This window comes from Engystomops pustulosus, chromosome 10, assembly GCF_040894005.1.
Source record: "Engystomops pustulosus chromosome 10, aEngPut4.maternal, whole genome shotgun sequence".
NCBI classification, from domain to species: Eukaryota; Metazoa; Chordata; class Amphibia; order Anura; family Leptodactylidae; genus Engystomops; species Engystomops pustulosus.
In genome coordinates, this window is record NC_092420.1 from 83,791,047 (window position 1) to 83,818,586 (window position 27,540).

A 27,540-nucleotide genomic window follows, 5' to 3' on the forward strand; every position below is an offset into this window, starting at 1 on the left:
TGCGCATCACTTGTCCAATTGTCAGTACAGGGATCAGCAAAAACAAAACCGGCCATTCCCCCAGAGGAGATAAGTGAAGACGGTTCTAAATATTGATTCACTGAGAAAAAATGGGAATTTATTCACCTCTCTTAATTCAAAATTGATTCACTGTAGGTATATATCGAGAGTACGGCCAATGGTAAAACCTAACTTTTATTAATATTAACTGATAAAAGGATAAAGACTCCTAAACTATATAAGTGTGTATAAAGTTACAATTCAGATCCTAGAACAGACTGATGCATGTCGATGCCTGAGGATCTGACAGATATAGGTGGGAGGCTAAACCAGCTATTTGATAAGACAGAGACAATAGCCTAAGCTAGTGCTATTACAGCACTCTCACCACTAGGCTAAAATGATGTATGCTCTATCTAAAGCTAGCACTCCTCAAGATAGTATTAAAATCCGACGCGTTTCCTGAACACATTCATCAGGGATCTGATATTTGGTTTGTGTGGTCAGCAACTGTATCCACATATTGTGGATTAGATTATATGGTTGACCACATTGTTAGTAGAACACATATAGATGGCGTGTCCCCGCATAGATGTCAGCGGCAGCCGCCCGCGGGGAACGCCGGATATATATTACTAAAACCCCGCCCCCCTTGTGACATCACGTCACGGTCTCTGACCAATGCGGGGGCGCCCAGGGAACGGGCCTCCCCGCATCGGATCCTCTCCCTGACGTCATTGGACGTTACAGCCAATGGATAAACCAAAGCACCCGCCCACCCCCGATCATGTGACCGGAGGCGGGATAGAGCCCGATCATGTGACCGCGCGTCATAGAGAGGTCCAGAAGGGACCGCCCCAGCTACGCGACTCACTTCCAATTGGCAAATACCGGAGCATCCTTTTGCGGATCCATTATCATATTGGATATCACCGTCCATTTTATTTATTTTCTTATCATTTCTACCTATATAGGTGTAGGCTATACTTACCGGCTAGGTACACTGAAAGACGAGTGTACTCTTTTTCCCTTACTTACTATCAATATATCCCCCCCTCTTTTGCCATTTCACCTTGGCAATAGCGGCCTCGCATCTTTGTGTGTTTACCTTCATCCCGAACAGCCAATTGGAAGTGAGTCGCGTAGCTGGGGCGGTCCCTTCTGGACCTCTCTATGACGCGCGGTCACATGATCGGGCTCTATCCCGCCTCCGGTCACATGATCGGGGGTGGGCGGATGCTTTGGTTTATCCATTGGCTGTAACGTCCAATGACGTCAGGGAGAGGATCCGATGCGGGGAGGCCCGTTCCCTGGGCGCCCCCGCATTGGTCAGAGACCGTGACGTGATGTCACAAGGGGGGCGGGGTTTTAGTAATATATATCCGGCGTTCCCCGCGGGCGGCTGCCGCTGACATCTATGCGGGGACACGCCATCTATATGTGTTCTACTAACAATGTGGTCAACCATATAATCTAATCCACAATATGTGGATACAGTTGCTGACCACACAAACCAAATATCAGATCCCTGATGAATGTGTTCAGGAAACGCGTCGGATTTTAATACTATCTTGAGGAGTGCTAGCTTTAGATAGAGCATACATCATTTTAGCCTAGTGGTGAGAGTGCTGTAATAGCACTAGCTTAGGCTATTGTCTCTGTCTTATCAAATAGCTGGTTTAGCCTCCCACCTATATCTGTCAGATCCTCAGGCATCGACATGCATCAGTCTGTTCTAGGATCTGAATTGTAACTTTATACACACTTATATAGTTTAGGAGTCTTTATCCTTTTATCAGTTAATATTAATAAAAGTTAGGTTTTACCATTGGCCGTACTCTCGATATATACCTACAGTGAATCAATTAAGTAATTTGGTAATACAGTGTATGGTGCTATGCTTGTCTGTATATTGAATGTATTCAAACAGCTGTTCATTGGGGATTGCCAGATCACCTATTCTAGTTATTAAAACCAAAAATAGCCAGTAACACCCCTTTAAATACCCCTCCAAACCCTACCCCCATATTAAAGAGCAGTCATGATCTGTAATTTTGAGACACTATCCATTACCACATTTAACAGACAAATGGAAATGTAAGATTCCAATGAATGAATACATGTAGCTCTTCCGGAATTCTTCTAAATTCTACTAACCAATGTCAAACGTCAGGTGAAATGCCTTGTTTATAGGCATATGCAAATTAGTATTTCTGTGCACTGTGGGTGTGGCTATAAGGTCCAGTGCACTCCCTCTTGTCCAGAGGATTGCTAATCAACGCACAAGACGTGGAAGACACTGGGCAGTGCAAAGGGTTGGTTCCACATAACAGCCACGCCCCTCATTGAGTCACATCCTTATTTGCATAACAAAAATGAAATAAAGATTGGCCTGCATTCGGTAACAAGATTTTTTCTTGGATTGATAAGCTTATGATACGGGTTACTTCACCTAAAAGATTATAAGCTTAATATATACATGAACCAAGAGGTGACAGGGTACTATTACAGAGAGTCTATCAGGAGTCTGACCACAAAGAGCTGCAGGAAGCTGTAGATGTTGTCCCTGGAGAGATGTGTTCTTAGATCTCTGCATTCATACTGCTCCCCAGCCCCTCCTCTCTGATGTATTATCTAACTGAAGCCTGCTACAGCTCTTACTCAGAGCAGAGGCAGTAGCGGATTATAACACAGGGGGTTTGGGCGGTAGCCCAGGGCCCAAGGGGGCCCATGGCAATCAAAAACCACTCTCCAAAATGTATACTCAGACGGACCTTCACCCATGAAATCCTCGTACAACTGTTCCTGCTTTCAATACACCAAAGACATTTCTGGCCCACCAAAGGTCCTGAAACCACTGATGCAGGCAGAAGGGACATATCCCCCATTCCCGATGTAGCTGATTCGAGAAAAATATGTAGGAAGTGATTCCAGACTTGTAGGGACTATAATATTCATAAAGTCCTGGGCCCATGGCAGTCTTAATCAACCCCTGTGCAGAGGGTGTATCTTACAATGGAGTGTACCAAAGTGTTCTAAGTCCAGCTACAATCCTGGACAACAGACAGCAAACATATCATGCATAATCTGATCCTGCAGTCATATTCCCTCCTTTCTATCATCAATTTTTGACTTTCCCAACAAATAGATATTAGCACAGAATATGGAGGAAGGGAAAATAAAGTGTGAGAATGTGGGATTGTGCTACATCCAATTTGTAAGATATATGTGACCAATACTGGAGCTGTATTAATAATAAATTATTTATTGCACCTACTGCAAGTATTTGCATTATTGCTTACGAAGAGGAATACTTCCATGCAATGCCCACACTATACCAACATTCAGTGTCCCCAAAATACCGCCATACAGTATCTAAATAATACCACCTTATGCCAAAATAGTACTTCCATATACTGCCGAAATATCACAGTCTCCTTGATTTGGGTAAGACACCTATTCATAATTTTCCACCATCTACAGAAAAAGGGGTGGGATTTATGAAAACCCTGCCCCAAAGTGGGTGGTTCTTGCAGGTCAGATGGTCCCTGGGAGGGACTTAAAAGCCCCAATTTTTACAGAGTTTGTTAATATGCTGATATAAATACTTAAACATGACAGCAGTAGGATGGTCTCACCTCCAGCAACCAGGGTTTCAGCTTCCTATCCAGAATTATATCGAAGCCGAGAACTTCAAAGCAGACGCTGTTACTACCGGGCTGTTGGCCGGGCCGGCACATCCGGTAAGCGTGGAGCACGTGTGGTTCAGCTACTATTAGAGTTTTTACAACTAATTCCTGGTAGAAAACAAAAAGAGAGATTAGTTTTTCCATATACAGTGAAAAACATACCTGAAAATTAATGATGCTCCTATGGGGTCCTCGCTGAGAGGGGGCCTATAGTGTCTATGACACCCCCTCAGAAAGGGTATAAAATATCTTTTTCCCTCTTATATGTGAAATCTTGCCATTTAACTAAAGAAAAATCACCTCATATGCAAATGAGCAGAGAAGAGTCACTTTTACAGACTGTAGGGGATTACCCTGTCTTTGGCTCATGTTTCTGGTGTCATTGCAAAAAATAGAAACTCATCTTTCAAAACACTTCATCCTTGTGGTTCCCTATGCTATAGTTGAGATACCAGCAGCCAAAGACATAAAAGCTGCAGTATAAGATCTATTTCCATTCATATGGCTTTAGCCGCCTGTATCACTGTTACAGCCGACAGATCCACAATCCTTAAATAATTTGAGATTCTCATTTTGAATTGAACAATCCATGTAAATGTTATAGAGCCCAAGATAGGGGCATCTGAAGTGATCTCCCCCCACCAGCCTCTGAAAGTGACTCATCTTATGTGAAAAAAATTGACCCTTCTCAGCTCATTTGCATATGCCTTTGGAAGAGATTTTTTTTTTCTTAGAGGTAAACATACAAATTTTTATATAAAATAAGTAATGCTAGAATGAACATTTCATACCCTTCCTGATGGGGCTAGTAATTCAGAGAGAATGGGGCTTATTTACTAAGGGTCCCGTGGGTGCATTTTCGTTGTGTTTCCCGACTTTTCAGGCTGGGGATTGTGTCAAACACGATCGTTTTGAGTCGCAATCGCGCAGGCTTTCATGTGACACAAATCGGGGGGGGAGGTTGGCGTGCCGTCGGGCGACCGGACTGATTTAACAATTCAATTTGTGTCGCAAGCCAAGCACTTACATGCACCAGGAGGAAGAAGGTGAACTCCTGGTGCGCAGGATATCGTGCGCACGATCTTAGTGAATCGTGGCAGATGGGCGGACATTCCAGATCGGGGATTGCGCAGGGACCAGGTAAGTAAATGTGCCCCATTGTCTCTGCTCGAATCCTCAAGCTGTCAATGACCCTCTTAAAGGGTTTTTTTTTTAAGGCAAACAATATAAATGGTTGATTCATAGGACAAGTCTTTAATATGAGACTGGAGGGGGTGAAACACTGGTCCGCAGGCTCCACTGAAGATAATTTTATCATTGTTTTTTTAGCAAAACCACTTTGTTCAGGGATTAAACAAGATATGTTTCTGCGTCAGTGTACCTACAGCATTCTCAAGGTATGTTTGGTTCATACTGAATAAAAGCAAATGGTAGATTTTCTTTAAATGCTTATACAATAAAAAACACACGGCCTTACAGAAATGTCATTCCAAAACTTGGCCACGTCGTGGTCATTGGCACGGAGGAATTCGGTAAACCATCGGATGGAGCGTTTGCTTCCTCGATCCTCGGTCTCATCCCGCTCAAAGTTCTCGTTGTGTTTGTTGACCGAGTAGTTAGTAAGATGCATGTACAGCTGGTTCTACAAATGAAGGACCAGAGATGACAAAGATGTGACAACCGGAGAAACTGCAAGGAAAATCTTATATTTCTGAATACTATCATAAGGTCCTGGCAGGGCGATTGCTCATGGACAGATAGAGATCACATGACCCTCCATCTGCAGCCATGTTATGGTCAGGAATCTCTGGCTGATGAGGTAAAATACAGGGGACATCACTTAACATATGAAGAAAGCGGAGCAGAACTATTACTAGATGTATATTGGTAAATTATCTTATATCCTGCCCCCGCACTTACACACACATTACAAAAAACATGAGTTAAAGTGGCCAATCCCTTTAAAAAGGACAGAAAAGGCAGCATCGTCATAATTCTACATCAAGATCTTCCCATCTTGCGAGTAGTAAATTTCGCCAGAGCAATAATGATATGAAATAAGAATTTGTGTCGGGCATTGGCGCGGCTCCAGCGATGTGAAATCCGACTGTCATCATCAATAGTGTTTTATGTGCCAGAGAAAATGTTTTTACAAATTACACCTCTCCATCTGTCCAGGCTTGGATCGTCTGTCGGCTCAGGCCCGGCTCATTCCTGTATACAGCAATCATGGGGAATGTCTTGTCATAGGAGGAGGTTGTGCATCACATCAACTATACAGGGCTGCCACTAGGAAGTTTGGGGGCCCTGACCTGCAAATTTTGTGCCCACCCCCATCTGCCACAGAATTATAATCCGGAACAGTGAATTCCCTGCACCTGGGAAGGGAGGAGAGTTTTTTTCTGTGAATTGGAGCCCCTTCTCCTCCTTGTACCCCCTAAAAACAGTCACACTAAACTTCCCTGATGGGACCCTGAAACTATAAATGGAACACAGGGTCAATTATCTGGGGCCCAAAATGTAAGCCATCTGAGCCTAAACCTGTGCAGCAGAGCTGTGTGTGAGTGTATAGATGTAGCAGGGCTGTGCACGAGTGTATAGATGTAGCAGAGCATTGTGTGAGTATATAGATGCAACAGAGCTGTGTGTGAGAGTATAGATGTAGCAGAGCAGTGTGTGAGTATATAGATGCAACAGAGCTGTGTGTGAGAGTATAGATGTAGCAGAGCAGTGTGTGAGTATATAGATGCAACAGAGCTGTGTGTGAGAGTATAGATGTAGCAGAGCAGTGTGTGAGTATATAGATGCAACAGAGCTGTGTGTGAGAGTATAGATGTAGCAGAGCAGTGTGTGAGTATATAGATGCAACAGAGCTGTGTGTGAGAGTATAGATGTAGCAGAGCAGTGTGTGAGTATATAGATGCAACAGAGCTGTGTGTGAGAGTATAGATGTAGCAGAGCTGTGTGTGAGTGTATAGATGTAGCAGGGCTGTGCACGAGTGTATAGATGTAGCAGAGCATTGTGTGAGTATATAGATGCAACAGAGCTGTGTGTGAGAGTATAGATGTAGCAGAGCAGTGTGTGAGTATATAGATGCAACAGAGCTGTGTGTGAGAGTATAGATGTAGCAGAGCAGTGTGTGAGTATATAGATGCAACAGAGCTGTGTGTGAGAGTATAGATGTAGCAGAGCAGTGTGTGAGTATATAGATGCAACAGAGCTGTGTGTGAGAGTATAGATGTAGCAGAGCAGTGTGTGAGTATATAGATGCAACAGAGCTGTGTGTGAGAGTATAGATGTAGCAGAGCTGTGTGTGAGTGTATAGATGTAGCAGGGCTGTGCACGAGTGTATAGATGTAGCAGAGCATTGTGTGAGTATATAGATGCAACAGAGCTGTGTGTGAGAGTATAGATGTAGCAGAGCAGTGTGTGAGTATATAGATGCAACAGAGCTGTGTGTGAGAGTATAGATGTAGCAGAGCAGTGTGTGAGTATATAGATGCAACAGAGCTGTGCACGAGTGTATAGATGTAGCAGAGCATTGTGTGAGTATATAGATGCAACAGAGCTGTGTGTGAGAGTATAGATGTAGCAGAGCAGTGTGTGAGTATATAGATGCAACAGAGCTGTGTGTGAGAGTATAGATGTAGCAGAGCAGTGTGTGAGTATATAGATGCAACAGAGCTGTGTGTGAGAGTATAGATGTAGCAGAGCAGTGTGTGAGTATATAGCTGTAGCAGAGCTTTGTGTGAGTGTATAGATGTAGCAGAGCTGTGTTTGAGAGTATAGATATAGCAGAGCTGTGCATGAGTGTATATAGATGCAAAAGAGCTGTTGTGAGTGTATAGCTGTAGCAGAGTTTTGTGTGAGTGTATAGATGTAGCGGAGTTGTGTGTAAGTGTATAGATGTAGCAGAGCTGTGCATGAGTGTATATAGATGCAGCAGAACTGTGTGTGAGTGTATAGCTGTAGCAGAGTTTTGTGTCAGTGTATAGAAGTAGCAGAGCTGTGAGTAAGTATATAGCTGTATCAAAGTTGTGTGTGGGTTTATAGTTGTATTAAAGTTGTGTGTGGGTGTATCGATGTGGCAGAGCTTGGCTCGCTGTGCTTGTGTGTGTCCAAAAAGGGGTTTCCCGTGAAAGAAAATTCTCGAATTTTAATCCTGTTTATTGCTGTTTTAGCTCCTATCACTCAGTGATGGTCAGTGTAAGATTCCAGAATGTGAGCAGGGACTCTGTAAGCAGACACTTCATGATCCCTCTGTGCTATGAGATGCTGTGTGCTGACAATGTGCTTAGATTATCAGGGCACAGGTTTTATCTACACTTTTATTTAGTTTCTGAACATTCTACTAATATAGAAAAAGAGAGATGAGACTGATCAGAGTTGAGAAATGATGAGATCAATGAGATGAATATAATACACAATGACACTCTCAGCACTGCTATAACTCCTTCCCCTGCTACAAAGATCTTATCTGTAGCTTGTAGACTTAGCTTCCTCACGACGCTGCTTGCTGGCAGGAAGTCTGAGTCTGTTTGTCTGAGCTGGTCTTATAATGCAGGAGGAGGGGTCGATGAAGAGATCACACTGCAGCGAGCAGATATGAGAAGCTATTCATGAGTAGAATCTGCCATGCCTGACCCTAAGCCAGTAAATTTATGGTCGGATCCCAGGGCAGTCAAAATTGTACACACCAGTACTGATAGAGACAGGTTGGACTTATATCTGTGAAATGTATTTTTGTTCATAACAGTGAATTATAGAATGTGTTATTTTGTTATCCTGAGTACATATAAGAATCTTGTCTTCGTGGGAATACCCGTTTAATTTATGTTAAATATATGTTTCTTTTTTTTGAATAACTAAATATGGGGTGCGTCTTATAGTCCTAGAAATATGGTACATCTTATGCACATGCTCCGTGCAGATAGCATGTATATACATGCCAATGTTGTCAAAGCTCTTGAACCTAGAAAAACATTTTTTCTTATTTTTATCAAAGATAAAGTGCTTCTCCATAGGGCACCAGAACTGTGTTTCAAAGTGCCACAGATCAAGAGATATGATTGTTGGAGGTAAGAGCTCCCCCCACCCCACCCCACCCCCCACCCCCCGCAGCCTGTCATCTTTGCAAAAGTAAATGCACCCTCTGCCTCTGAACCTGGAAAATGGTCATGGATTGATGATGTACATATTTATAACATATTTTGGTAAAGGCTCAAACTATTTGACCCCTTATTAAAAAACGGATGGAAAAAAAAGCGCTTTTTTCACATTTTTTGTTATTAGTCAGGAAGGTCAATTTTACATTATGACAGGATCTAATAGCCTCTGGTTTTTGGATTTCAAAAATGCCTTTGTTGAGTATGTAAATAAATCCACTACTTTTTAATATTTGTCTTAACATTACCTGGCTCCCTGCCAGCAGTGTGTGGTGAGTCCCAGGGGAGGGCAAACAGCATAAATAGTCTTCTCCTCAATCCCTCCTCCCGACACACTGCCCTCCCTTTCCCTCAGCCTCTCCCCTGCTCCCTCCCTCCCGACGTAAATACGCAAATATGTACGTCCCCCATAGACAGCAATGGGCGCACGGGGCCGTATGGGAGCAGTAAGGTGCAGCACACATGCAGCGCTGTACCGTTCCGTACCAGGGAGAAAGATAGGACATATCCTATCTTTCCTTGTAATACATTGTGCCATATATCGCTGTGGAGAGGGGCGGGGGTGAGCAGCTCCCTTCCCTCCCGAGCACCGATGTGTGCCCACCGTGCTACAGTAAAGCGGGCACACTGTCGTGTGAATGTAGCCTTATTCAGAGGCATATTTGAAATCAACATGTCAGAGGCTATTGGAACCTGTCATCATGTAAAAATGACCGTCCTGGCGACAGATTCCCTTTAAATGATGCTGATCGGAAAAAACAATGGGGCTGATTTACTTACCCGGTCCATTCGCGATCCAGCAGCGCGTTCTCTGCGGTGGATTCGGGTCCGACCGGGATTCATTAAGGCAGTTCCTCCGACGTCCACCAGGTGGCGCTGCTGCGCTGAAGAGCATTGGAACGCACTCAAGTTCACTGGCCTATTCCTAGTGAAGGTAAGTGCAAGCTCCGCAACACTTTTTTTGTTTTACATGCGACGGTTTTTCCGAATCCGTCGGGTTTTCGTTCGGCCACGCCCCCGATTTCCGTCACGTGCATGCCAGCGCCGATGCGCCACAATCCGATCGCGTGCGCCAAAATCTCGGGGCAATTCAGGGGAAATCGGAAATATTTGGGTAACACGTCAGGAAAATGCGAATCGGGCCCTTAATAAATGACCCCCAATATGTCCTGCAAAAAGCAAACCCCCATATGGCTCTGTAAATGGGAAAATAACAAGCTGTGGATTGGAAAATGGAAACGCAAAAACATATAGGGTCTGCAGTTAATGCAGATTCTCTAGTGTATTTTGGTGTGAACCCCTCTATAACATGTTCAGGGACCTCCAGGGCAGCACTGTCACCTCTCACTAGGACTAGTACTAGTGGCCTGACTAGCCAGACTCCGGCAGATACAGAAGTAAGCATGCAGCTTCTAATTTCTGATTTGGCTGTTTAGTTTTTCATCTTTCATCCGCGGTGTTCATTACATCTCGCCTGTTTATTTTACAACATTACAAAGCTGCATAATTTATCACAAAGTCATCTAAACACAGGCCGTACACACACGTAGCAGCTAAGAGGGCCCGGCATAGATAAAACAAACATATAGGGATTTATTACAGCCGAGCCACCAGAAGCCATCACAACAATCATAACAAGTCAATAACAGGCAAAAAATATATATATATATATATCATGTGCACAAAGTAATAACATATAATATATAGTAAAACATTCAAGGTCCCAATATTATAACTTCCTAGGATCTGTCATGCACACAGTCAGTCGTCACTCAGGACCATCACCAAAAAAAAAAAAAAAAGATCCTACTTTCCAATCAGAATCCTTCCTTATTTCGTGGGACTGGCCTGCCACCTAGTGGTTAAGTTCTAATTCTACCTCATCCTCTTTAGTTGCCTCTATATAAAATTATTATATTTTATAGTTTGTATATATAGTGTAATGTCCGCGCCAAAACGTCCCTCTATCCGCAGTTGGCAGAATAGGTGGCGTTAATTTGTGTGTGAACTGTGGCTTGGATTAGCTGAGCCACATCCTGCTTGTATTTCAGTCCTGCCCAGCAAGGGTTACTAGCCTGATGGACAGTTCCACCAGTGGAGGCGTGTCCGGGAACTGCCTTATATACCTGCTACTCCCATCAGACCTTGCTGGTCTCCTGTGATGTCTAGTGCTCTTTCTATTGCGGTTCTTGCTATTCTGTGTAGTGACTTCTGCTTTCCTTTCCGACCATTCTATGTGCTGTACGATTCTGTACCTTTGCCGCCATCTTGGTTTTGACCCGGTTTGTTTGACTCCGCTTGTCTGTCTGTATCTGTTGTTTGTCCCTCAGTATCGTTTATCTCCTAGTGTGACCCCATCTTCCTGTCTGTCTGGTGTCGGTTTCTGTTAAGTGTGAACAGTGACCTATACCTGCATTCCTGGTACCTGTCCGCTCCACCATCCAGCAGCTGCTAGACGAAGTAGGTTTTCCTGTCGTCTTGTAGGGTCGCTCAAGGACCATCAGTTAGGTTCCTGATAGTGGGTTTGCCCTTGTCAGGGCGGTTTATCTACTTTAGGCAGGGCCTTAGCCCGCAGGGACGTCGCAGGGTGAGTTTGCCACCACTAACCGAGTCTGACAGCTAGCGCCAAGCCTGGTTGTGGTTGTGCGGTTGCTGGACAGGTGCTGACATATAGTTTATATTAAAATAGTGACTTCTCAGTATTACAGGGATCTAATGATTTGCAATTCTTGTAAGGGACATCTGACGGGATGCAACTCAGGATCAGTACAGGACAAGTAATGTCATGTATGTACACAGTGACTGCACCAGCAGCAGAATAGTGAGTGCAGCTCAGGGGTATAATACTCTCTGCGTTTGCATGGGTTTCCTCCGGGTCCTCCGGTTTCCTCCCACACTCCAAAACATACTGGTAGGTTGATTAGATTGTGAGCCCCATTGGGGACAGGGACCGATTTGGCAAACTCTGCAGCGCTGCGTAATCTGTGTGCGCTATATAAATAAAGAATTATTATTATTATTATTATTATTATTATTATTATTATGTGTTCTTAAAGGAACAAATAACTTCCTTGCTATACTATAACCTCTCACACACTGTTATCAACTAAAAAAAAGATAGAGCGCGTCCCGGCCGCCCATTCCTCTTCCTGCCGACACAACACATCTATATAACCTGGACCTTCATTTACCCAGAACCTTTAATCACGACTGTTGCCCTGAACGATCTTCATATGATTAAAGTCAGCGAGATCCGTAAAAAAAATGTCGCCTGCTGTAAAGCGTCCGTGACGCCCATCAATAACCTCTCAGCAGTCAGAGGGGGCGCACAGGGGGCTATTCACCACGTGGGGCCCCTGCTTAATGAATGGATCCTCAGGGACAGCCTTCACCTTGACAAATCTCCAGATGTTTTTGCTTAGTGAATCTTTTCCGAATTTCTTCTCCCTCCCCCCCTTGGAGATAGATCATCCCTGTCCGAGGTGTCCCCTCGTTTTTCATAATTATATTGTTTACTTGGCCGTGGCCTCGGGTTCCTGCCATTTACAATATGTAATTACAATAAATGGTAGAGAACGCGGCCTGTGTTTACCTTGTAGCCGCTTTACTTTAAAAGGGTGTTGTGTGGGTAAGGACCGGGGGCTGGGTGCTAATGGGTGGTCCGGGCCGGCGCAGGTAATGAGCCGTATGAATAATTCATTAGTTACACTCATTCTCAGAATGTGCACACGGCGCCATTATAGCCGTCATCATTACTAGTGTATTCTATGTATAGCTGCCACTTCCCCAGCACAAAGTGTTACATAGAGAACTACAGAGAACATGAGGCCATTGTATTAGTCAAGGGGGTGGAGACAAGTCTGTGTGCCCTCATCGATTCATTCATGTTCCACACGCCGGATGGGTTATCACTAGTCTGCTGCAGGCGCTGTATGATGATGTATGTGACAATGTATATGGTGATGTATATGATGATCCTGTACTGTGACATCACTGTGTGTATTATCTCTGTACTGTGACATCACTGTGTGTATTATCTCTGTACTGTGACATCACTGTGTGTATTATCCCTGTACTGTGACATCACTGTGTGTATTACCCCTGTACTGTGACATCACTGTGTGTATTATCCCTGTACTGTGACATCACTGTGTGTATTATCTCTGTACTGTGACATCACTGTGTGTATTATCCTGTACTGTGACATCACTGTGTGAATTATCTCTGTACTGTGACATCACTGTGTGTATTATCTCTGTACTGTGACATCGCTGTGTGTATTATCCTGTACTGTGACATCACTGTGTGTATTATCTCTGTACTGTGACATCCCTGTGTGTATTATCCCTGTACTGTGACATCACTGTGTGTATTATCCCTGTACTGTGACATCACTGTGTGTATTATCTCTGTAATGTGACATCACTGTGTGTAATATACCTGTACTGTGATATCACTGTGTGGATTATCCATGTACTGTGACAAAACTGTGTGTATTATCCCTGTACTGTGACATCACTGTGTGTATTATCCCTGTACTGTGACATCACTGTGTGTGTTATCCCTGTGCTGTGACATCACTGTGTGTAGTATCCCTGTACTGTGACATCACTGTGTGGATTATCCCTGTACTGTGACATCACTGTGTGTATTATCCCTGTACAGTGACATCACTGTGTGCATTATCCCTGTACTGTGACATCACTGTGTGTATTATCCTGTACTGTGACATCACTGTGTGTATTATCCCTGTACTGTGACATCGCTGTGTGTATTATCCCTGTACTGTGACATCACTGTGTGTATTATCCCTGTACTGTGACATCACTGTGTGTATTATCCCTGTACTGTGACATCACTGTGTGTATTATCCCTGTACTGTGACATCACTGTGTGCACTATCCCTGTACTGTGACATCACTGTGTGTATTATCCCTGTACAGTGACATCACTGTGTGCATTATCCCTGTACTGTGACATCACTGTGTGTATTATCCTGTACTGTGACATCACTGTGTGTATTATCCCTGTACTGTGGCATCACTGTGTGTATTATCTCTGTACTGTGACATCACTGTGTGTATTATCTATGTAGTGTGACATCACTGTGTGTATTATCCCTGTACTGTGATATCACTGTGTGGATTATCCATGTACTGTGACATAACTGTGTGTATTATCCCTGTACTGTGACATCACTGTGTGTATTATCCCTGTGCTGTGACATCACTGTGTGTATTATCCCTGTACTGTGACATCACTGTGTGTATTATCTCTGTACTGTGACATCACTTTGTGTATTATCCCTGTACTGTGACATCACTGTGTGTATTATCCCTGTGCTGTGACATCACTGTGTGTATTATCCCTGTACTGTGACATCACTGTGTGTACTGTCCCGGTGCTGTGACATCACTGTGTGTATTATCCCTGTACTGTGACATCACTGTGTGTATTATCCCTGTACAGTGACATCACTGTGTGCATTATCCCTGTACTGTGACATCACTGTGTGTATTATCCCTGTACTGTGACATCACTATGTGTATTATCTCTGTACTGTGACATCACTGTGTGTATTATATATGTAGTGTGACATCACTGTGTGTATTATCCCTGTACTGTGACATCATGTGTGGATTATCCATGTACTGTGACATCACTGTGTGTATTATCTCTGTGCTGTGACATCACTGTGTGTATTATCCCTGTACTGTGACATCACTGTGTGTTATCCCTGTGCTGTGACATCACTGCATGTATTATCCCTGTACTGTAACATAACTGTGTGTATTATCCCTGTACTGTGACATCACTGTGTGTATTATCTCTGTGCTGTGACATCACTGTGTGTATTATCCCTGTCCTGTGACATCACCGTGTGTATAATCTCTGCACTGTGACATCACTGTGTATTATCCCTGTACTGTGACATCACAGTGTGTATTATCTCTGTACTGTGACATCACTGTGTGTATTATCTCAGTACTGTGACATCACTGTGTGCATTATCCCTGTACTGTGACATCACTGTGTGCATTATCCCTGTACTGTGACATCACTGTGTGTATTGTCCCGGTGCTGTGACATCACTGTGTGTATTATCCCTGTACTGTGACATCACTGTGTGTATTATGCCTGTACTGTGACATCACTGTGTGTATTATCCCTGTACTGTGACATCACTGTGTGCATTATCCCTGTACTGTGACATCACTGTGTGCATTATCCCTGTACAGTGACATCACTGTGTGTATTATCCCTGTACTGTGACATCACTGTGTGCATTATCCCTGTACTGTGACATCACTGTGTGTATTGTCCCGGTGCTGTGACATCACTGTGTGTATTATCCCTGTACTGTGACATCACTGTGTGTATTATCCCTGTACAGTGACATCACTGTGTGCATTATCCCTGTACTGTGACATCACTGTGTGTATTATCCCTGTACTGTGACATCACTATGTGTATTATCTCTGTACTGTGACATCACTGTGTGCATTATATATGTAGTGTGACATCACTGTGTGTATTATCCCTGTACTGTGACATCATGTGTGGATTATCCATGTACTGTGACATCACTGTGTGTATTATCTCTGTGCTGTGACATCACTGTGTGTATTATCCCTGTACTGTGACATCACTGTGTGTGTTATCCCTGTGCTGTGACATCACTGCATGTATTATCCCTGTACTGTAACATCACTGTGTGTATTATCCCTGTACTGTGACATCACTGTGTGTATTATCCCTGTACTGTGACATCACTGTGTGTATTATCCTGTACTGTGACATCACTGTGTGTATTATCCTTGTACTGTGACATCACTGTGTGTATTATCTCTGTGCTGTGACATCACTGTGTGTATTATCCCTGTCCTGTGACATCACTGTGTGTATAATCTCTGCACTGTGACATCACTGTGTATTATCCCTGTACTGTGACATCACAGTGTGTATTATCTCTGTACTGTGACATCACTGTGTGTATTATCTCAGTACTGTGACATCACTGTTTGTATTATCTCTGTACTGTGACATCACTGTGTGTAATATCCCTGTACTGTGACATCACTGTGTGTATTATCCCTGTACTGTGACATCACTGTTTGTATTATCTCTGTACTGTGACATCACTGTGTGTAATATCCCTGTACTGTGACATCACTGTTTGTATTATCTCTGTACTGTGACATCACTGTTTGTATTATCCCTGTACTGTGACATCACTGTGTGCATATTATCCCTGTACTGTGACATCACTGTGTGCATATTATCCCTGTACTGTGACATCACAGTATGTATTATCTCTGTACTGTGACATCACTGTGTGTATTATCTCAGTACTGTGACATCACTGTGTGTATTATCCCTGTACTGTGACATCACTGTGTGTATTATCCCTGTACTGTGACATCACTGTGTGCATTATCCCTGTACTGTGACATCACTGTGTGTATTATCCCTGTACTGTGACATCACTGTGTGTATTATCCCTGTACTGTGACATCACTGTGTGTATTATCTCTGTACTGTGACATCACTGTGTGTATTTTCCCTGTACTGTGACATCACTGTGTGTATTAGTACTGTACTGTGACATCACTGTGTGTATTATCCCTGTACTGTGACATCACTGTTTGTATTATCTCTGTACTGTGACATCACTGTTTGTATTATCCCTGTACTGTGACATCACTGTGTGCATATTATCCCTGTACTGTGACATCACTGTGTGCATATTATCCCTGTACTGTGACATCACAGTATGTATTATCTCTGTACTGTGACATCACTGTGTGTATTATCTCAGTACTGTGACATCACTGTGTGTATTATCCCTGTACTGTGACATCACTGTGTGTAATATCCCTGTACTGTGACATCACTGTGTGCATTATCCCTGTACTGTGACATCACTGTGTGCATTATCCCTGTACAGTGACATCACTGTGTGCATTATCCCTGTACTGTGACATCACTGTGTGCATTATCCCTGTACTGTGACATCACTGTGTGCATTATCCCTGTACTGTGACATCACTGTGTGTATTATCCCTGTACTGTGACATCACTGTGTGTATTATCCCTGTACTGTGACATCACTGTGTGTATTATCTCTGTACTGTGACATCACTGTGTGTATTTTCCCTGTACTGTGACATCACTGTGTGTATTAGTACTGTACTGTGACATCACTGTGTGTATTATCCCTGTACTGTGACATCACTGTGTGTATTTTCCCTGTACTGTGACATCACTGTGTGTATTAGTACTGTACTGTGACATCACTGTGTGTATTATCCCTGTACTGTGACATCACTGTGTGTATTTTCCCTGTACTGTGACATCACTGTGTGTATTAGTACTGTACTGTGACATCAATGTGTGTATTATCCCTGTACTGTGACATCACTGTGTGTATTATCTCTGTACTGTGACATCACTGTGTGTATTACCCCTGTACTGTGATATTCCTACATATCATGCCATTTTAGTGGGTTTAGCTCTGAGCTGTTTGATCTGTTGGAAAACTGGCAGTAAGTACACATGTTCCTTGTATTGGTACCACAGAATAAATGAAGCATAACAGCATCATTAAATAAAAGGGATCACACCCACAGCGAGATCACTCTCAACAAGAGTAACCCTACAAGTACCGTGACATTTTCTCACGCAGAACAGAATACATGTCCTTATTCAGTCTTATAGGGGGGTCTACAAGGGACAAGGCAGCATCTGAAAAGAGATTTTCGTCCATATTGGAAAATCTTCTTAGATAATGATGCTTTTCATAGTTATTAGTGACAGATGGGGGAATATCATCCTTCTCTTGAGATGTATGAGCCATGGAATAAAATTCCTCAACTGTACAAAACAATATTCTATGTGTCCACTAGGTGGCACCAACATCCACCCATAGATAATACAAGGCTACAATAGTTATACACATCATATACACACACACATAATACTACAATAGTTACATACATCATATACACACACACATAATACTACAATAGTTATACACATCATATACACATACACATAATACTACAATAGTTACATACATCATATACACATACACATAATACTACAATAGTTATACACATCATATACACACACACATAATACTACAATAGTTACATACATCATATACACACACACATAATACTACAATAGTTATACACATCATATACACATACACATAATACTACAATAGTTATACACATCATATACACATACACATAATACTACAATAGTTACATACATCATATACACACACACACATAATACTACAATAGTTATACACATCATATACACACACACACATAATACTACAATAGTTATACACATCATATACATATACACATAATACTACAATAGTTATACACATCATATACACATACACATAATACTACAATAGTTATACACATCATATACATATACACATAATACTACAATAGTTACATACATAGCACCAGGATACAAAATATGAAAATATATACAAGGGGGGTAAGGTGTGCTCAAGGGCCAGATTGGGCCTCAGCACTGTCTGCTCCACTATGGATTATGTATTTGCTGCTAGGGGATTATATGACTATTATCTGACTATATGATGGCTGTTATCACCGCTTATAGTTTTATATATTGGATGCTTTGTTCTGTTTTGGTTGGTTTTTAGCTCTACTCTTTTAGAAAGAAGCGCAGTTCATTAACTAAAGCTCAGCGACATCAACTAATGGGTCCAAACCACTTCCATGCTTTACACTGCAGCGCTGCATTACTTACTGCAAGCCACTGGCACACCAGTTCAGGTTTGTTTTATATGTGAGAAAAGATCAACATTTAAAGGGGTTGTCCACTTTCAGCAAATAATTGATATTGCTTGTGTAATGAAAAGTTATACAATTTTCCAATATACTGTCTGTATCAATTCCTCACTGTTTTCTAGACCTCTGCTTGCTGTCATTCCATAGGAAGCTTCATTGTTTTCTTCCAGTGGATAGAAATCTGTCCATGGTTATGTCGTAGACACGCATACGCACAAGCTGTTATTCTATCCACCGGAAGTAAACATGTAGAATGACAGCAAGCAGAGATCTTGAAAACTGTGAGGAATTGATACAAAAAGTATATTGGAAAATTGTAGAACTTGTCCTTACATGAGCTATATCAATTATTTGCTGAAAGTGGACAACCCCTTTAAACTTTAAAATTCACATATAAAACATATATATTTTTACTCACAGCCCGTTCATTCCCCTAGTGTCGCATTCCTCAAATTTATTGCTAAAATTGATCAGAGTTGATTGGAATTCATAAATAAAGGTCAAAAAGTTATGGGGTTGTCCAAGATTAAAAAAGAAACAGCACCGCACCTGCCAATGCACCTGCCAAGCCTTTGTAACATAGCTTAATTTAAAGGGAGTTTCTGCTTAAAAAAATAATTAAAGGGGCAGCCTTAAAGGTGGTGGGGGAGGGTTGAAGAAAATGCTATATTTACCCTCCTGCGTTCCCATAGAGACCATACACTCCTGACAGACACTTGGTGGCCACATCACATTCATTGCACACGGAGGCCAGGACTTGGATTTTTCAGAAGCCAATCAGAGCTCAGCTTTAAGTTTAAAAACAGCTGTGGGAAAATGAAAGCTGTGCTCTGATTGGTTGTCAATGGCAACTAGAACAGTTCTGCTCTAAGACACTTCTGATAAATCTCCCCCATATTATATGTGTGTAATGAATGTGATGTCATATCCACGGGCCCGCCAGGGTCACGGGGTGAAGTGGGCATCCCGAAAAAAGCAAAAAGCCCCCTTTAAATGAATGAGACTAAGCAGCAATACCACACGCAAGCTGTGCACAGTGGTGGCGCTGTTTATGTCAGAAAGCAGCCATGTTTTTGTAATATTAGATGATTCAGTCATTAATCTCCCAGATGGTTTCCATTACACAGACATAAAACTCACCAAATTGGATTCTGAGGGCGGATGATACTTCTCCGTGCCCATCCTGACCAGCCCGTCATTGTACAGAAATATCCTCAGGGGATCGCAGGACGTCACCAGGATGTAGATGCGCAAATCAAACTTGTATCCTTCCAGCAAGAACGGCTTGTCGAGATATTCCTGAACAATGAGATGGTCCTGAGCCTGAAGCTTCTCCCCGTTCCGGATCAGAGATATCCTGATGGGAAGAGCCGAGAGAATAGAACATCCTCTTATTAGTTACAGCAACAATTGTGATGCTGTGATAACTGCTGCTGCATGTGAACTGTGAGGTCACTGTACATGGAGGAGGAGATAAGCTGTGACATCATCTATGGGTAGTAGGGATGTAATGATGGGTCAGTGTTATCTATATAGAGGTCACTGTACATGGAGGAGGAGATAAGCTGTGACATCATCTATGGGTAGTAGGGATGTAATGATGGGTCAGTGTTTTCTATATAGAGGTCATTGTACAGGGAGGGGGAGGAGATAAGCTGTGACGTCATCTATTGTCAGTAGTGATGTAATGATGGGTCAGTGTTATCTATATAGAGGTCATTGTACATGGAGGAGGAGATAAGCTGTGACATCATCTATGGTCAGTAGGGATGTAATGATGGGTCAGTGTTATCTATATAGAGGTCATTGTACAGGGGGGGGGGGATAAGCTGTGACATCATCTATTGTCCCTTATAAAGAATGGCTGGACCATTATACAACCTCTTGTGTCACCCCCTCATCCTCATAGTTTGTAAGCTCTTGTGAGCAGGGCCCTCACTCCTATTGTTCCATATGACTGTTTGTTCTTTGTAATGTAATATAGTTGTATATGTCCCCTATGATTTGTAAAGCGCTACGGAATTTGATGGCGCTATATAAATAAAGATTATTATTATTATTATTATTATTATTATTATTGTCAGTAGTGATGTAATGATGGGTCAGTGTTATCTATATAGAGGTCATTGTACAGGGAGGGGGAGGAGATAAGCTGTGACATCATCTATTGTCAGTAGTGATGTAATGATGGGTCAGTGTTATCTATATAGAGGTCATTGTACAGGGAGGGGGAGGAGATAAGCTGTGACATCATCTATTGTCAGTAGTGATGTAATGATGGGTCAGTGTTATCTATATAGAGGTCATTGTACAGGGAGGGGGAGGAGATAAGCTGTGACGTCATCTATTGTCAGTAGTGATGTAATGATGGGTCAGTGTTATCTGTATAGAGGTCATTGTACAGGGAGGAGGAGGAGATAAGTTGTGACATCATCTATTGTCAGTAGTGATGTAATGATGGGTCAGTGTTATCTATATAGAGGTCATTGTACAGGGAGGGGGAGGAGATAAGCTGTGACATCATCTATAGTCAGTAGTGATGTAATGATGGGTCAGTGTTATCTATATAGAGGTCATTGTACAGGGGGGGGGATAAGCTGTGACATCATCTATTGTCAGTAGTGATGTAATGATGGGTCAGTGTTATCTATATAGAGGTCATTGTACAGGGAGGGGGAGGAGATAAGCTGTGACATCATCTATTGTCAGTAGTGATGTAATGATGGGTCAGTGTTATCTATATAGAGGTCATTGTACAGGGAGGGGGAGGAGATAAGCTGTGACATCATCTATTGTCAGTAGTGATGTAATGATGGGTCAGTGTTATCTATATAGAGGTCATTGTACATGGAGGAGGAGATAAGCTGTGACATCATCTATGGTCAGTAGGGATGTAATGATGGGTCAGTGTTATCTATATAGAGGTCATTGTACAGGGGGGGGATAAGCTGTGACATCATCTATTGTCAGTAGTGATGTAATGATGGGTCAGTGTTATCTATATAGAGGTCATTGTACAGGGAGGGGGAGGAGATAAGCTGTGACATCATCTATTGTCAGTAGTGATGTAATGATGGGTCAGTATTATCTATATAGAGGTAATTGTAGAGGGAGGGGGAGGAGATAAGCTGTGACATCATCTATAGTCAGTAGTGATGTAATGATGGGTCAGTGTTATCTATATAGAGGTCATTGTACAGGGGGGGGGGGTAAGCTGTGACATCATCTATTGTCAGTAGTGATGTAATGATGGGTCAGTGTTATCTATATAGAGGTCATTGTACAGGGAGGGGGAGGAGATAAGCTGTGACATCATCTATTGTCAGTAGTGATGTAATGATGGGTCAGTGTTATCTATATAGAGGTCATTGTACAGGGAGGGGGAGGAGATAACCTGTGACATCATCTATTGTCAGTAGTGATGTAATGATGGGTCAGTGTTATCTATATAGAGGTCATTGTACAGGGAGGGGAGGAGATAAGCTGTGACATCATCTATTGTCAGTAGTGATGTAATGATGGGTCAGTGTTATCTATATAGAGGACATTGTACAGGGAGGGGGAGGAGATCAGCTGTTAGTAGTGATGTAATCATGGGTCAGTGTTATCTATATAGAGGACATTGTACAGGGAGGGGGAGGAGATAAGCTGTGACATCATCTATTGTCAGTAGTGATGTAATGATGGGTCAATGTTTATTTATATAGAGGTTACTGTACAGGGAGGAGAAGGAGGTAAGCTGTGACATCATCTATTGTCAGTAGTGATGTGATGATGGGTAAATGTTTATCTATATAGAGGTCACTGTACAGGGAGGGGGAGGGGATAAGCTGTGACATCATCTATTGTCAGTAGTGATGTAATGATGGGTCAGTGTTATCTATATAGAGGTCATTGTACAGGGAGGGGGAGGAGATAAGCTTTGACATCATCTATTGTCAGTAGTGATGTAATGATGGGTCAGTGTTATCTATATAGAGGTCATTGTACAGGGAGGGGGAGGGGATAAGCTGTGACATCATCTATTGTCAGTAGTGATGTAATGATGGGTCAGTGTTATCTATATAATGGTTATTGTACAGGGAGGGGGAGGAGATAAGCTGTGACATCATCTATTGTCAGTAGTGATGTAATGATGGGTCAGTGTTATCTATATAGAGGTCATTGTACAGGGAGGGGGAGGAGATAAGCTGTGACGTCATCTATTGTCAGTAGTGATGTAATGATGGGTCAGTGTTATCTATATAGAGGTCATTGTACAGGGAGCAGGAGATAAGTGTGACATCATCTATTGTCAGTAGTGATGTAAAGTGTCATGTATAAGGTGGTGGATTACCCATGACCCATTGCTCCATTGGCTGGTTTGATAATGAAGGTTTTCTGCTTCCTTTTCTTCTTTAATTCTTTCACATAGTTTTGGTACTGAGTGTATTCTGCTGGGAATATCCATGTGCGGGGTATAAAGCTGTATTCATGAGGTTGACACTTGATCATTCTGGAAAATAGAATATAGTTTTGAGCAGTGTGATGACTATATATAATGCCAAGTAACATTACAATAGTATGAGGGAGCCATGAAATAATTATAAAACCTGTGTGCCCCTCCTACTTATCTTAGAAGGAAAGGTTTTACCAGATGGCACCAAGAAAAATTCAAATTCACAAACTAATAGATCCTCCATTCCAGCACTGCATATCTGGTACCAAGGGCTTACAATCCATGTCAAAGACAATTGTTCATGTGACATCAAGACCATTGTTCATAAAGCCACTCAAGTGGTCATATGTATATGGACAGCTTGTGAGAGCTGAGACCAGAGACTGCATTAGAAGTCATATGAAAGATGAACATGATGTCATCACTTCTGATCGTAAAGAGGCAATACGTGGGGGCTAGACCTGCTGTGCTGGAATAGAGGAGCTCTTTAGAAGTTTTCAAAACATATACAATTTTTAATTTAAAAAAAACACAATTTCATTTAAGTTTCCTTTTGTTTTACCCAATTCTTGTCAGAACTAACGAACATACTGTATAAAATTAATCATAATAATTCTTTATTTATATAGCGCACACAGATTACGCAGCGTTGCACAGAGTTTGCCAAATCAGTCCCTGTCCCTTTGAGGCTTATAATCTAATCAACCTACCAGTATGTTTTGGAGTGTGGGAGGAAACCGGAGGAACCGGAGGAAACCCACGCAAACACAGAGAGAACATACAAACTCTTTGCAGATGTTGACTTCAACCCAGGACCCCAGCGCTGCAAGGCTGTAGTGCTAACCACTGAGCCACTGTGCCGCCTAAGTTTACAGTAAAGTGTGTTATCACATCGAATACTATAATATATGCCCATTAAGTTACATATTTGAATCAATAACATAAATTAATGTTTGTCTCATAAAGGGACTGACTTATACAAAAATTCACAAGCCTGGGCATAGCAATAAGCATATCCCCTACTTATACAACCTAACAGGTAGTTACATGAGACAGTCCTGGAGACCTTGGTCAAAAACCATCTAGTCCCCCTTGTGACGAATATCATATATATTTCACTTTATAGGGGGTAGCAAAAATGTGATGAATACAGAATCAGACAACACAGGAATTTGTTTGTAGTCTGTTACTATGGAGACACACAGATCAGCACAGAAGTTAAAAAAAACATTATAATAGAGGTTTAATTAAGACCATTCACAAAGTTGCTTAGTTTTTTATATTATTAGCAGTTGTGATGGTCTAGTGGGCCACAGCTTTGAATTAGTTTATACAAGTATCACTTACTTGGTCATGTTTCTTGAAAGACAATCTTTCCGACAGATCTCCCCCATCCCAGGGAAATGGTTGATTCTCTGGAAAAAATAAGAACAATATGTGATCATGGAAGTCATCCCACTACTGAGGAAAGAGCTGTTTGCTCTGAAACGCGTCTAGCCACAGTTACAGCTATAAATCATAGGATCGAGAACCATCTAACAACCACTCACAAAAAAGCACCAAGAACTCAAAACGCAATAAGAGTAGAGATGAGCGAGCACTAAAATGCTCGGGTACTCGTTATTCGAGACGAACTTTTCCCGATGCTCGAGTGCTCGTCTCGAATAACGAGCCCCATTGAAGTCAATGGGAGACTCGAGCATTTTTCAAGGGGACCAAGGCTCTGCACAGGGAAGCTTGGCCAAACACCTGGGAACCTCAGAAAAGGATGGAAACACCACGGAAATGGACAGGAAACAGCAGGGGCAGCATGCATGGATGCCTCTGAGGCTGCATAATCGCACCATTATGCCAAAATTATGGGCAACAGCATGGCCATGACAGAGTGACAGAATGAAGCTAGATAGCATCTAAAACATCCAATAATTGACCCTGACACTATAGGGGACGGCATGCAGAGGCAGCGGCAGCAGCGGCAGGCTAGAGAGTGGCATGGCGACATACCCTAAATGGACTCAGGCTTCAAACCAATGGGTGGCAGAGAGGAACCAAAGGAGGTGAGCAAGAAGCGCTCAAATAATATCGCTACATGATAAAAGTTTGCCAGTATATTTTGTGGATTACACAGCAGGGTGGCGACAAAGTTAACAACTTTGATGTGGAATCCATGAAAACAACCCAAATTTGTGCCTGACACACCTCGTTTGATAAGGGGACGATGTATGGAGGCAGCTATATGGACGACTTTTGGAGGTAGCAATGGAGACAACGTGTGGAGGCTGCTATGGAGACAATTTAATTTGGATAGTGCCTGTATGTGGCAGTCCAAAAAAGTTTTCAAACCAGAGGAGCAGGTAGGTGGCCCTCCAGAAAAATGGAATAGATTGAGTGCCTGTATGTGGCAGTCCAAAAAAGTTTTCAAACCAGAGGAGCAGGTAGGTGGCCCTCCAGAAAAATGGAATAGATTGAGTGCCTGTATGTGGCAGTCCAAAAAAGTTTTCAAACCAGAGGAGCAGGTAGGTGGCCCTCCAGAAAAATGAAATAGATTGAGTGCCTGTATGTGGCAGTCCAAAAAAGTTTTCAAACCAGAGGAGCAGGTAGGTGGCCCTCCAGAAAAATGAAATAGATTGAGTGCCTGTATGTGGCAGTCCAAAAAAGTTTTCAAACCAGAGGAGCAGGTAGGTGGCCCTCCAGAAAAATTGAATAGATTGAGTGCCTGTATGTGGCACTCCCAAAAATTGTTTAAAACAGAGGACCGGGTCGGTGGCCCTCCAGAAAAATTAAATGCATAAAGTACTATAGCTAGAGCCAGTGGGCCCTGTCAAAAAATAGCCAGTTTCCTCTGCTTTAGTGTACAAAGAGGAGGAGAAGGAGGAAAATGAGGAGAAGGAGGAGTGCATAAATTATTCAGGTTGAGCTTCCTTCACCTGGTGGAGACTGGAAATTATGAGAAATCCAGGCTTTATTCATCTTAATAAGCGTCAGCCTGTCAGCGCTGTCAGTCGACAGGCGTGTACGCTTATCGGTGATGATGCCACCAGCTGCACTGAAAACCCGCTCGGACAAGACGCTAGCGGCAGGGCAGGCAAGAACCTCCAAGGCGTACAGCGCCAGTTCGTGCCACATGTCCAGCTTTGAGACCCAGTAGTTGTAGGGAGCTGTGTGATCATTTAGGACGATGGTATGGTCAGCTACGTACTCCCTCACCATCTTTCTGTAAAGATCAGCCCTACTCTGCCGAGACTGGGGAAAGGTGACAGTGTCTTGCTGGGGTGACATAAAGCTGGCAAAAGCCTTGTAAAGCGTACCCTTGCCAGTGCTGGACAAGCTGCCTGCTCGCCTACTCTCCCTCGCTACTTGTCCCGCAGAACTACGCACTCTGCCGCTAGCGCTGTCAGAAGGGAAATACTGTTTCAGCTTGTGCACCAGGGCCTGCTGGTATTCATGCATTCTCACACTCCTTTCCTCTCCAGGGATGAGAGTGGAAAGATTTTGCTTGTACCGTGGGTCCAGGAGAGTGAACACCCAGTAATCGGTGCTGGAATAAATTCTTTGAACGCGAGGGTCACGGGATAGGCAGCCTAGCATGAAATCTGCCATATGCGCCAGAGTCCCAACGCGCAAGAATTCACTCCCCTCACTGGCCTGACTGTCCATTTCCTCCTCCTCCAACTCCTCTTCTTCTGCCCATACACGCTGAACAGTGAAGGTCTGAGCAATGCTCCCCTCTTGTGTCTCGCCAACATTCTCCTCCTCTTCCTCCTCATCCTCCTCCACCTCCTCCGATATGCGCTGAGAAACAGACCTGAGGGTGCTTTGGCTATCAACAAGGGAATCTTCTTCCCCCGTCTCTTGTGACGAGCGCAAAGCTTCCGACTTCATGCTGATCAGAGAGTTTTTCAACAGGCCAAGCAGCGGGATGGTGAGGCTGATGATGGCGGCATCGCCACTGACCATCTGTGTTGACTCCTCAAAGTTACTCAGCACCTGACAGATATCAGACATCCACGTCCACTCCTCATTGTAGACTTGAGGAAGCTGACTGACCTGACTACCAGTTCTGGTGGAAGTTGACATCTGGCAGTCTACAATCGCTCTGCGCTGCTGGTAAACTCTGGATAACATGGTCAGTGTTGAATTCCACCTCGTGGGCACGTCGCACAACAGTCGGTGAGCGGGCAGTTGGAGGCGGCGCTGCGCTGCCCTGAGAGTGGCAGCATCTGTGCTGGACTTCCTGAAATGCGCAAAGATGCGGCGCACCTTCGTGAGCAAATCTGACAGATTGGGGTATGTCTTGAGGAAACGCTGAACTATCAGATTTAACACATGGGCCAGGCATGGCACATGTGTCAGTCTGCCGAGTTGCAGAGCCGCCACCAGGTTACGGCCGTTGTCACACACAACCATG

The 27,540-nt window shown here is 43.0% G+C and overlaps 1 protein-coding gene across 8 annotated transcripts in view; it reads right to left on the reverse strand.

The window, feature by feature from the left end:
* Positions 1 to 27,540, reverse strand: part of TTLL7 (tubulin tyrosine ligase like 7) — a 174,080-nt gene that overhangs the window by 107,066 nt on the left and 39,474 nt on the right. For all 8 annotated transcript variants that reach the window (XM_072127476.1, XM_072127473.1, XM_072127475.1 and 5 more), the window contains exons 5-9: positions 24,480 to 24,547; positions 23,031 to 23,189; positions 19,835 to 20,051; positions 5,167 to 5,331; positions 3,639 to 3,797 (exon numbers count right to left, since the gene is read on the reverse strand). In XM_072127476.1, the coding sequence (XP_071983577.1) occupies positions 3,639 to 3,797; positions 5,167 to 5,331; positions 19,835 to 20,051; positions 23,031 to 23,189; positions 24,480 to 24,547 (768 nt within the window). The remainder of the gene's footprint in view (positions 1 to 3,638; positions 3,798 to 5,166; positions 5,332 to 19,834; positions 20,052 to 23,030; positions 23,190 to 24,479; positions 24,548 to 27,540) is intronic.